Source organism: Spodoptera frugiperda, chromosome 31 (assembly GCF_023101765.2).
Source record: "Spodoptera frugiperda isolate SF20-4 chromosome 31, AGI-APGP_CSIRO_Sfru_2.0, whole genome shotgun sequence".
Classification (NCBI taxonomy): Eukaryota; Metazoa; Arthropoda; class Insecta; order Lepidoptera; family Noctuidae; genus Spodoptera; species Spodoptera frugiperda.
The window spans coordinates 2,665,979-2,679,167 of record NC_064242.1 but is presented as its reverse complement, the minus strand read 5'-3'; the positions used below and the strand labels follow the sequence as shown (position 1 = coordinate 2,679,167).

Sequence of the window (13,189 nt, the reverse complement as noted above, 5' to 3'; positions counted from 1 at the left end):
AAGTTACAGCCTTTTAGGAAACTGTTTTATTTTTGTGAAACTAAGAAGTATTTTTTTACATGGGAAAATCATCGAATTACTTCTCCCGTCTTGGGCGAGGCGAGAGAGAGTCAGACTCTTACTGAAGAGCCTATTGATTATAGTATATAGTACTAATACAAAAAGGTAACTTGCTCCAAAAGTACCTATGTATTTCTAACGTACCTATTCAAAAACTTTTTGATTTTAAATCATTTAAATGCTTAAACTTTCCAGACATCTGAATATAATTATCCTTTAGCAATTTAGGCTATAATTCTCATCTCATTTAGACTAATAAATAAAATTGAACTGTCTGTTTGTGACACTGAAATAAGCGCTTTTTATACATATACATACGATTCCTACACCAAAATAATTCTTCGACACGAATGGGCCGGCTCGACCGGAGTGATACAACGGCCTCACTGAAAACCCCCTTCCTAATTCCCGATTTCCCAACAACCCTTAAATTCGCCTCTGGTGTTTTGGATGTCCATGGGCGGATTGCTAACCATTAGGTGATCCATCTGCCCGTTTACCGGCTTTTACCATAAAAATAACAGTAGGATCAATAGGAAAGAATTTACAGTAATTGTTATCTTATAGGCATTGTATAAGGTCTAAAATTAACCTAGTTATGAACAGCCTTTTTCATGGATTTTGGATGGAATTTAATTATTAAAACAATTCTATCTGGTCACGCATAAGTGTGACTTTAGAGTAAGTCAAGTGCAATAGGTTAGAATGACCTCCAAGTGGTGTCACGCAAGTAGTCAATTGTTTTGGTAACACTAATTATTTAGCGCGGTGCAGTGCAACAAATATTGTATTGGTTTTTAATTGTGTAAGGTAAATTAGAGATATTGTAAATCTGGAAGTCATTGGGGGAAGGCTTATGTTTAGATGTGGACGACTTGACGCTGATATGATGAGTCGGAAAATAGATAAAAAAAACCCGCTTTCTCGAGTAATAAAAAGTATTCTATCACTCAAGTCAACTTATACCCTGTCTCTATACCAAATTTATGATCAAAATTTTATGTAATTTCAGCGTGATTGACGGACAAACATCCAAACAAACTTTCACATTTGTAATATTAATGTGATTGATATGATCAGGTAAGTAAAGACAGAAATGCAAAACTAGCATGTCTACTACTTATAACAGCTATCTACTTAATAGGGACCAAATCAAACAATAATTTTTAAAAAGCATCAAAAAAATTTATTAATAGCATCCGTAGATCAAAAGGAACATTGGTTAACGGTGGATAGGCAGGATTCCCTTGTTCTGCTGATAACCGCCGGTAGCCTCTTGATGTCCATGCACTGAGTGAGCTCCGAGGTTGTTGAACTTCTCCAGAACTTCGGCACCACCCTTGTAGCCTTTCTGCAGGTATTCACCCTGGGGAAGAAGAATGAAGGTTAGTTTTTCTGCAGTTTCACCAGTGTGGTGTAAGTTGGTATTGTGTTCATCCATATTATGGTTAGTACTAGCTGCTGCAAGCGGCTTTCCTCTCTTTTCCATGGGGTAAAAGTATCCTATCACCCAAGTCAGCTGATACCCTGTCTGTATGCCAAATTTCATCAAAATCCGTTCAGTAGTTTCAACGTGATTGACGGACAAACATCCAAACAAACAAACTTTCACATTTATAATATTAGTGTGATCTGTAATGGAGTCATTAACAAATCCTCTTTAGCAGTTTGTTTTATAAATTCTATCAAATTTTAAAATGGTTACCCAGCTTGTCCAGTCCTCATTAAACAAAGATTGAATTGCCAAGAATATTATACTATTAACAAGCAGATAAAATAAAGAAGAATGATTATTAAAATCGTTCTGCAACACAGTCTAGGCCACAAACTTTTCAGTCTGCAAACATTTTGTTAAACCGAAGTGAGGTTAGCGAAACAATTTTATTTCCACAAGAGCCCTAAAACGTAGCTCAAACATCTGGTGGCTTTACTCAATGACTTTTATATAGCGGACCTACAGACATTTATTTTTAACGAGCTTACAGCCAACTGTTTTCAATTTAAACAATGTATAAAACTAAAGTAACATTTTATGTGCCCATTAAAGTTGGCATTTGTTTTAAAATAAATACGTTGTATTTAATTTTATACTCTACTTTTATGAACATCGTTTGTTTCGTACTTAAAATCTTTGCGGCTTAGAATTTGTTAAGTAGTTTTGATGATAAACAGATATTGCTTTGTTATTAGATCTCATTGAATGTTTTAAATTGTTCTTATTCTTTTAAACATACTATCTAAATACATTTAGTCCTTAACGTTTACATGCAATGCTTTTTGTTAAGTAAAATAGCAATCATGTTTGTCTACACACTCGCATTGCTGAATTGAGATCATATCTTTGATTCCAAGAATTGGCAATTGATACAGAGTAATATAAACACGGCAAAGAAAAGCGTGGACCATTTTTATCACTCGAATTGTCGGACTGAATCTGGTTGAGTTTAAAAGAGCAGCCTTCCCTGATAAATACTCTATCCAATACAAAAATAATTAGTCAAATCTTACCAGCAGTTCCAGAGATATAACAGAGCGTTTAACAAAAAATATACTCTTCAGAAAAACAAAAACTCTTCATCATTTTATCTTAGAATAGATTAAACGTATTGAATCAGAAGTCGGTAAATTCTTACCTACATTTAATACTACCCTTATTAGAGTAATTATAAACGCGCACGAAATAAACTGTTAAACATTATCTATCATCGTAAAACGATCAGACCATTAAAACAGGTAAAGCTATAGAAATCCTATAAATTCTAGCAGTAAATCTTAATTAAAAGGATGATCCTGTATTTGTAGCTAAAGGTATTGAGATTTAGCTAATTAACGATCTTTGAATAATAATGGTTTGATGTTATGAAGTTTACGAGCTAATGAAACTGCTGTAAAATGGCTGAGAACAATCATAAAAAAGTCTTCCCTTATTATGCCCCTATCCCTATATTTACTAGCTTTTAAATTGAATATAGCGAAAAAGAAGATTTTGTCCAATATTAGCCATAGTATTGTAGAATTCAAAATCTGTTACAATTGTCACTTACCTTATTAGCCTTGGAGTCATCAATCTTCTGTTCGGACACGTGATGACCTTCCTTGCCTTGAGCGTTGGCATCCAAAATCTTCTCTTCATGAGCTCCCTTGAATCCTTGTTGAGCATTCTCACCGAAGGAACCAGCATTGTGACCAGCAAGCTTATGATCAGCTTCATCATGGGCCTCGTCGTAGAAGCTCTCAGTCTTTTCTTCCTCATTCTTGCTGCTTGAACTCTTGAAACCCTTGCTGACATGACCCTTCTTGTGACTCTTAGCCTTTTTCACCTGTTCCTCGTTAGCACCTAAAATATTATTACGAAATGTGAAATACAGTAACAAAAAACTCATCAAAATATTAATCGGTTTCCATTTCATTGTACGTTTACTAAATATTAATTTATTATAACGGTTTTTGCTGTATTTTGCCGAAATTGACGGTAAAAAACTTATTGATTGACAAGTGAGCGTGAAATCGTAACAAAATAATGAGTCGTTTAAAAATGTACTCTACGCGTAAGGCATTGATTTACTTATTTAGAATTTTACATGAACGTACCGTGTTTGTCGAGTTTCGAGTTGCCTTCATAAAATTTCTCGTCACCGGCAGCTTTTTTCTTTGCTTCTTCGTCCTTGTAGAAGCTTGATTCACCCTTAGCGGCTAAAGCGGCGGCAGCACCCTGTTGGTAACCTTCCTGGCCGTGCTTCACTTCCTCTTCGGCTTTCTTTTCTATTTTTTCTAAATTCTCTCCAGCACCCTTTTTCTGCGCGGCATCGTAAGCATTCTTGTCAACGTATCCACCACTTACTTGCTGACCGATCAATGGGTGGTATAGCAAACCGTTTCCTAGGCCGATGCCGCCGACTCCCAATCCACCGATTCCAGGGTGGATAAGGCCGACTCCGTTGCCAAAGCCGACGCCTCCAACGCCTCCGACGCCACCAACACCAACACCGCCAACTCCACCCACACCAGCACCACCGACGCCAACACCGCCGACTCCGAGACCGAGTCCCAATCCTTGGCCAATGCCTCCTAATCCAATGCCTCCGTAGCCGATTCCTTGGCCTAAGCCTATTCCACCAACACCGAGACCACCGACTCCACCAACTCCACCAACACCAGTAACAGTATTCAGAACAGTAGACGCGGCTCCTTCTATTTGCTCAGGATAATCTTCACTTTCTTCCACTTCATAACTATTAGATAAAGGCAATCCAGTTTTCCCGTCAGTGCCGAGAGCGTCCAATCGTTCTTTCACAAAATCGTAGGGAGTCTTCTCATCAGCCAGCTCGACTTTGATAGCTGCTGCCAGCGCAACCAGGGCGAGGGTGAAAACTTGTGTCAACATCATTGTCGATGTGATTGTTACCGACGTTTCGAGACTGATGTCATTTCAGTATTGCACTGTTATTTATACTAAGGTTAAATTCGGTGGAACGGAATAGTTTTTGTATTAGTTGTGTGATAGTTTTCACAGGGCGTCTGGGGGCCCGTATCCGGTCGTTTCCTTCCTGTGGTATTGTTTCGACTACTCCTAATTAGAACGACACTGCTAAAATAAAACAATGCGCTGGTCGAAGACCTTGCTTTCCAGTTCATTGGTGCCGTCAGTGGGGCGTTGGTTTGCGCAACCACCGGACCGCTATGGGTACCGCGTTTTCTAGACAGTTTCTTGTAAAGTCCCCCGTGTTATCTAATGAAGATAACATTTCATGTTAAGTTTGTGACTCTATAATTACAACTTCGTTTTCAGTGTATAATGCGGCGATCATTTTTAATCTGTCAGTTGCAACGATCCGTCGGCTGATTAATCTGTTCCGAAGCATAAAGTGAAAAGGTTAATTAAAAACAAAAAATTGGCAACATTTAATAAACAGGTGATTAATTTCCTCTCTGCATTATTAAGCATTATGGCCTTGGTTCAGATCGGACGATTTCACGTCATTGTTTTCTTATGCTCAAAATATATGTCGAGGGCTCAACCAAAGGTTATCCAAGTATTATATTGGGTGCCGATCGACTTGCCAAAGTTGGCCTAAATATGTCACGGAAAAAGCCGCAAGGTGTTTCAAATAATTCATAAATATACATAGGTATTGTTTGGGTAATTTTTTGTTACTTTATTTTACTGTTCTGTAGTTTAGTCATCGCAAGCGCTACAGTTGGTTACAAGGTTTTGGGTTTGATTCACTATGACTTTGTTATCATTGTTTATATTGACGACTTTATTAATAAACCCCAGCAAAGAAACGAGACATCAAATGGCTTTACACAGACATCTTAACAAATTACAAAATTACGATATTAACTTCAATACATTAGAGAGTCTGGATACACTCCCTGAGCGGTAACCACTCATTCTTGTCATGCCCTATGAATAATATAACACAAACGATATCGTTATGTTATGCCTAACGGAAAATATCAATGGTGAATTTATACCAGGAAAATGTCACCTTCCTAATACCACTTCAAATATTACCATTTTAAATATTCAGCGGTACTGGATTCATGTTTTCATTTGTAAAGGCTGTTTCGTGGTTGTAAATTTTTGATTGTTAAATTATAACAAACAGAATAAGTATTTAGCCTCTTAATTTTGTTCTTGATGTGTAATCTTTCGATCTGTTTAGATAATAATCTTTATTCTTTTGTGTGCATGTTATTAAATTCAACATAAACTGTCCCTGAGGGGAACGGCGCTGTAAGCTGAGATACAGGCTCATGCCTAGTTCAGCTGCAGATGCTACTTTTCTTTATTATAATTAAACTGTCAGCCTAGTTTTTGTAAGAACTGTACTGTACAGGTTTTTTGAAGTAAATAAATAATAATAATAATTTTAGGATGAGATGAGTTCGATCTTATGTTGAGTGAGGATTTTAAGATGGTAACTCGTCATCGAATTGATTGTGATGACAGTTTTGTAATTATGCTTTTAGGTTAGTTCTTGAACAATCTTAAAAACTTACCCGTCTATTGTGTTTAGAATTTAGTCAAAGCGAATTACTGATGTTTTTATTTTTTGGTAATTTATCTAAGCATAAACCTGTGGATATATTTACCTAAAGAGACAAGCCATATTTTATGGCTTACAAGAATAAGAAGATGTCAATGATAACCAAAAATTTTACCTCCTTCTGCGGCCAAATATATGCGTAATGTTTTATTAATAAATATTTCTCGTTAATAAATTACAATAACAACAGCAGACGCCATTTTGTATTCCATTGACAGAACAAGCAGCATTGATGAATATGTAAATGGAAATCAGGAATATAACGCTGAATAATGTAGGAATGGAAGTCGAAAGCTTGATTAATACAAAAATATGGATAATTCCAAGGAATCTATAATAAGTTGGTGAAGATAATTATGTATCTATCTATTTGTCTTAGTCATAATAATATGTACCTAATTGTCCTATAACTAACAACAAGGGTACTTTTCCACCAGAGATGTGCTATGCTACGTTACTGTGGATGCGTTTGGCTTCCACTAATCATATTCATTGGTACACGTACCTTAACACTAGTGGAAATAGACATAAGCAAGCTTTGTTTTTATATGGAAAGTTGCGTGCTATGGATGGCTTCCCTACTATCGATACATCATATACTCGAGCTGTGCATCTTCCTCGTTGCTACTTTGCATCGCCGCATCTTCGTAGGACAACTACATAGCTTAGTATCAGTGGAAACGGTCACATAGTTTCACAGCTTAGCTATTACATCTTCATAGTACCCTATCACAGGTATGTTTATAACAGGACTCAACAAATACTTAGTGGATGACTGATGGCTGTAAATTTTGTATTGATTGGCTGTTGGTTGCCTTAATAATATTCGTTTAGAAACATAAGAGGTGTAGTTAAACCCAAACTAAGTCAAATTCAAAATAATTTTATTTCAAAGTCAGATTCAAAATAGACCGGGAAAGCATTTTTGAACGTCAAAGCAAATATTACAATATAGAAAAAACTAAATGTCTGTCTGTCAGTCAGTGCCGTGGTGAAGTTATTTTCTCGTTCCAAAGTATACATAGAATCCTATGGAGAAGGAAGAGCAAGAAACTCCATAGGTAACTCTTTTTCAATTAGATGGGTACTACATCTATTTTTAGTTTTAGTTTAGGTACTATGTACTACGTAGTTATATAGATGAACCCTTTACACAAGGTTGATATTATAATGCCTAACTCCTAACAAACCCTGCCCATTGCCTACAAAGCTCATTGTTACACATGATATCAATATTCACAGACAAAGAGCTAAGCTTTAAGAAGATTTAGTACCTCATATATTTCAAATTTAGGGTTCATTTCAGTACCTTCCTCACACTCGTACCTAGATAATAGATATTTAAGGGAAAACGAAATGTTTGAATAGTCTATTTTAGAGCAATATATCATCTATTACAATGGCGGTAGAGTAGTTTTTAGTTTGCAGGATAAGTTGGATAAGTTATCAATTGCTCATATGAATTGATATAATATCAATATGTTTTGTTAAGCATAGTGTAAGTACTTTAAGATCTAGAGTTAAAAATCTGAATGCCTCATTGGTTGAGTGCGAGGCCTCCGGGCCTGAAAGGCAAGGGGTTTGATTCCCGGGTCTGGAAAAGCATTGCTTGACTTATTCCGTTTTTCGAAAAATTCTCAGTAGTAGCACTGTTGGCAAATGGTGAAAAGTGTGTATATTGTACTGTGGCATTACACGCCGTAATGTGCACCTCTGCCTGGTCATAAAAGGCATGTGACGATACTAATTAAAAATCATTTACGAATAGACTACTTAATAAAAAATTACTTTACACTACTTCTTTGAATTATCAAACTATGACGAAAATATTTAATAGCCAGAATTTATTAGTTCTACCGATCTGAATATAAGCATATAGGCAACCTTACTGACTTCCATTTCGTCCCAGAATCTAGATGAAAAAATATTATTTTCTTTCTTTTATAACATTCTAAGATGGTTCCAGTATATTACCTACTAGACATATTTTCATCTTGATGGCTTCTGAGAAATATTGCGAGTATAAAAATCTCTATATTTTTCGAGTCCCTGTTCTTCAGCAATGGATTTTATTACATGACAATCGGATTGGTAGAGGAATGTTTGTTTTGAGTCGTAGGACTTGGCTTATTAGTCACATAAATCTGTGTTTTTTTATTAGATGTCGGTGATGATGTTATTGTGAAAAAGGGCGCATTTTTCCACGTACCGGTGTCTGCTTTATCTATATTTTAGTATGAGGTAACCTACATACATAATTATATTAATGACATATAGGGCACCAAGTAATTATGAATATGCATAGAAACACTGCATGGTCGGCGTGGTGGTTGGAGCAACTGTGCAAAGTGTAGCGGGATCGATACCCACACGGAAGAACTTTTTGTTGTGATCCACGAATTGTGGTTTTGGGTCTGGGTGTCATGTACATGTGAACTTGTATGTTTGTAAACGCACTCACGACACAGAAGAAAATCCTAGTGTGAGACAATGATTTTAAAAGAAAGAAAACATATCACTTAAATCTCTTGTTCATATACACGTTTAAAAAAAAAGCTGTTGCAAGTTTTCGTTCCATCGATCACAGTGAGTTTATTGTCTCACAATTCCAGACTTTTTTTACCAAGGTTATCGAACCATTAAGTTCAGTAGTCTCCTTTAGAATCACCAGACCAATAAGTCCGTCAAAATATAATCTATTTACAAGTTCTTTGTTATTAATGCATGACTATGACATTCATGGTTGAGTCTTCTAGCATCTTTTTTTTGTGTAGAATAGGGGTAAACCGAGTAGAAAGATCAGCTGATATTAATCCGTCATAGACTTCCGTAATATTAAAGTTAAGCGTCCATAGGCCCGGATCGTACGTACATAAGTAGCTACGTTCTTTTTTGTAGATTTGCCGTTCTATTGAATCATTAGAGTGACGGAATAGTGCATCTGTGTTTAAGTACTTTTACAATATCTCTTGGTTTTATTGAGGGGGGAAAAGTCATCCAATGACTTCACCCGCCTTGTGCGACTGTGAGTGTCAGACTCTTATTGACTAAATTTCGAGGTTTTCAAGCCGGAGCCCCGGTATCCCGGTAGGCAGGCAGTCTGCAGCATATCTCTCGTCTCATTGACACTAGACGTGGGATAATCTGGTAGACAGACTGGCTACCCAGATCGAAATAGATCAAGTTTTTTTTCAACCATTTAAGTAGACGGGTCAAGAGCACCACTTTGCCGGTAACTTGATACCTTCATCCATATAATGGAGGCGTGTCTAATGCCATTAACGGAGTACAAACATCCTGTGCTATTATCCTCAATCTGTAGTAATAGGGAGGTAGACAGATAGGATGGAAGGGACTGACTATCGCGTTTGTTTTTGTCTTAGTAACGAAGAAGTAGAATGATAGATAATCTTATCTTGGGGTTGACTGTATTTTCTTATGAATCTGTTAGTGCAACGTATTGTTTTTTATTTCTGTCTGTATTATAGAAAAGTAGTTTCTGCCATCGGCTTTACTCGCGGCCCCGTGGGATGAAATGTGTCCTATGTGTAGTTCCAAATTATAATCTACCCCTGTTCCAAATTTCATTTCGAGCCTTACAGATATTTTGATGTGATTGTGTATCAAACATAGACACAAACACACAAATTCACAAACTTTTAGATTTATAATATGTATTAGTAAGATTGGTAAATATTATTAGCTGTTGTAATTCTTAAATTTTTATTTTGACATAGGTTATTAGCTGGCAAAAAATTCGACTGTACAAAGAAACCCAGTGTGTTTAATATCAAAAGTTGCAAATCCTCATCACAACGTACATGCTCAGCAAGCGCCTGTAAGACTTATTATATCAATTCCTTGAATCTACATGATTGCTGCTCACATATGGAAGGAGGTTGGAATGAGCGATGCTTATTGCCCTCCCTAAGAAATTGGACGATTTATTTTTTACTTACCTACGTATGTTGCGTGGCATTCAATGGATACGTGCGTTAATCTGTGTTTGGTTCAGTTTTATATATTACTGTTTTATGTTCACTATATTAAGTATGACGTAATATATAATATTCATGCAAAACTAGTTTAAACTTTGAAATAATGGTATTGCGAGAGTTTTTTTATGGGACAAGCCCGCCACAACCTCCCATACCGCTGCACCTCCTGTAAGCCAGGATCTACAGTAGATACAACCATGAAAACACCGGAACACTGAAGTCCGGCGCGTACCAGGGACATGAATGACTGTCTTGGATCCAGCAACGAAATAAATCAGAAGATGTTATTAGAAGAGAAGAAAAAGAAAATGATAGTTTCCACGTATTGCGAGAGTGTGCACAAATTAAAGGCGTTATTTAGTACATAAAAAGTTAAGTTTAAAACCCTCGCAAGCGCCTTACAAAATTTAAAAGCAAACTCCGTGCATGTAAATTTCGAAAGACTGAACATAATCCCACCTAAAATAACAACTGACTAAGAGGATGTGGTACATTATAAATTAAATTAAAACAAAACAACGAAACTTAATGTAATAATAACAGTGTTTTATATTAATAATGCAACGAAATAACATGTAGTACAAACACGCGTGTTGAGCGCCTGATTAAAGTACGTAAGCAAAAAGTTTTAAATACAGGTACATGCGTCGTATTACGGCAGGCGTTGATCAAGTTTGTTACAACTTGTTACGAACAAATTAGTGAGTTTGGTGAAGGAGTGTAACGATCTCGTATGAGTATATTAGGTAATGGAAATTTCTATGTAATTTTCTTATAACACGCATGTAATTTGGTGCTTTGAGTCTTATTAACAAGGTTCGAGGGTGCTAATAGAGTAGATGACTAATTTTTATTTTAATGTTCGTCTGGTAGATTGTTTTAAAATATTAGACACGTATTTTTTATTTTGTCACGGGAACAAGTAATATCTACTTTCGACGATATATTATTTTTATATATCGTATGACGTCACTTCTAGAAATGTAGAAATACGTAGAAATGACGCATATGTACCCATTCCTAATTTTTTTTTTTTTCAACTTTGCCCCACATTAGGATTTTCTCCTGTGTCGTGGGTGCGTTTACAAACATACAAGTTCACATACACATGACACCCAGACCCGAAACAACATTTTGTGGATCACACAAAGAGTTGCTCCGTGCGGGAATCGAACCCGCTACCCGTTGCGCGGCAGCCAGTTGCCCAGCCACCGCACACCAACCGTGCAGCATTTTGATTCATGTTATCAAAGTATTGTTTTCTTATACAACTAAATAAAAAAATGTGTTTAATAATTTTAATTATCTAACTGACAGAATAAATCGATTATAACTTTTCATACGTCCCGTCATCATCCTTATTAATTTGGTATTTTTCAAGAAAAAGAGTAACATACTTCCTTTAAAATTTTTAAAGTACCTTATTGACTACAAATACATAATTACAAGCTACATAAATGATATTTACTATATTATGCAATATGTAAACCTAACCAGTCGTGTATACGCAAAAAGCAATCTAAAACACATCAGACACTTTCCTTTTTCGAAAAATTTGCATGTGAGACCGTAGACCGCCTCACTTGTTCCAAGAAGAAATATTATCAAAGGCTTTTTTGCTGTAATTATTCATTACGTATGCTCGAAAAAGAAACTATAGAGATAAAATCGTAGCTCAGTTGTGTTCGTACAAAATTCATTTTGGAATATAAAACGGCAGCAAGTTTTGCAACTGTAGAGGAGAATCTAGATGAAATTCACACTGCATTCGTTTTTTTTTTAATGTGCTGCATGTTTGGAGTGTACAACTCTTTTTCGAACAACAATGTTTTAATTCTACTATTGTGGGAAGAATAAAAACATTGTGTAGTTGTCGTTAAAGCCTGATTTACGGATTTTATTTTTGAGGGGAGGATATCATCCAGTGTCTTCTCCCGCTTTAGGCGAGGCGAAAGAGTGTCAGACTCTTACTGACTAAAAACCACCCCGTTCCTACTCCTGCTTTCGAGCTGGAGACCCGGTAATCCGCTATGTAGACCGCGGCTTTGGATTTGATATTTAACTGAAGTAAGTAAGCTACTGATCTGCGTACAACCGATAGACAGAAACGCAAAACTTATAGACAATTCACTGAATTATTTACCCAAAACACACTTGACACAGAATAACAAAAGAAAAACAAACCTTATTTAAGTAAATAGCCAGAAAAGCCAACTCATTAAAACATTTTCGCAGTTTCAACCACGGTTTTAATAGCACCGTATAAATATGCGGTCGACTTTAAAATTTATATCAATTTGGAACAAACAATACGTGTATAAGGCTACCACCAGTATTTAAATTCAGCCAATAATTAAAACCAAGTGACGGTTTTAAAAAATGAACCGCCATTTTTAATTCTCTTGGACTTTTCCCTTTTTGCGCTTGCCATTTGGGTTAATAAAGGATTGGCATTTTTGCCAAACATAAAGCTCAACTTTTTAGGATTCTGTGAATATTGTTTATCGGACTTTTATTATTAGGTGAGGTTCTGTTGTCTATGTATTTAGTAGAATGGGATAACATTGTCTCTCGTGAATTAACTAATTAAGTGGTGCCTTAGGGATGTTTAGGTAATGGACATTATGTTTTCATTACCTAGACTTAAGTAACATGCAACGTCACATGCTTTATATTCCCGAAGGGTTTAGGCAGAGGTGCACGTCAGGGCACGTAATGCCATAGTAAAATGTTTCACCATTTGTGTGATAAGTCTGATGTAATAGGGGGTGAGCCCATTTCCAGACTCCGTGCTATTATTGAGAAATTTTCGGAAAATTAAAGATACAAAAGTAACTGGATTTTTATCCTATTTTCTTCTAACAACTACTTTCCTACCAAAGTGCAAAGATACGCATAAGGGCGTTAAATAATTTATTTTATACCTACATAATCATACTAACGTTCAAGATATAATATTTAGACAGGAAAACAGCGGTCTAAGTTTATAGCTAATTGTTCAGTTTACGTCGCGTCGGCGGCTAAACTTACAGACATAATTGGAAAGGTCAAACTTTCTCACACACGTACTTATATGTA

General features: G+C 36.1%; 1 protein-coding gene across 1 annotated transcript; it reads right to left on the bottom strand.

Moving 5' to 3' along the window:
• Positions 1–1,236: 1,236 nt before the first annotated feature.
• On the bottom strand, positions 1,237–4,632 carry LOC118276278 (ATP-dependent RNA helicase glh-1). The gene is made up of 3 exons (XM_035594532.2): positions 3,652–4,632; positions 3,105–3,397; positions 1,237–1,426 (listed from the first exon to the last, which is right to left on the bottom strand). The coding sequence occupies exons 1-3, from the start codon at positions 4,445–4,447 to the stop codon at positions 1,283–1,285; spliced, it is 1,233 nt and encodes a 410-aa protein (XP_035450425.1). The 5' UTR covers positions 4,448–4,632; the 3' UTR covers positions 1,237–1,282.
• Positions 4,633–13,189: the final 8,557 nt, after the last annotated feature.

Bases quoted from the DNA above. Each gene is read 5' to 3' on its own strand.
- LOC118276278 (XM_035594532.2), bottom strand. From the start codon at position 4,447: ATGATGTTGACACAAGTTTTCACCCTCGCCCTGGTTGCGCTGGCAGCA. The intron at 3,398-3,651 runs GTACGTTCATGT...ATAATATTTTAG, and splicing joins CTCGAAACTCGACAAACACG to GTGCTAACGAGGAACAGGTG. The intron at 1,427-3,104 runs GTAAGTGACAAT...CTTCTTCCCCAG, and splicing joins ATGACTCCAAGGCTAATAAG to GGTGAATACCTGCAGAAAGG.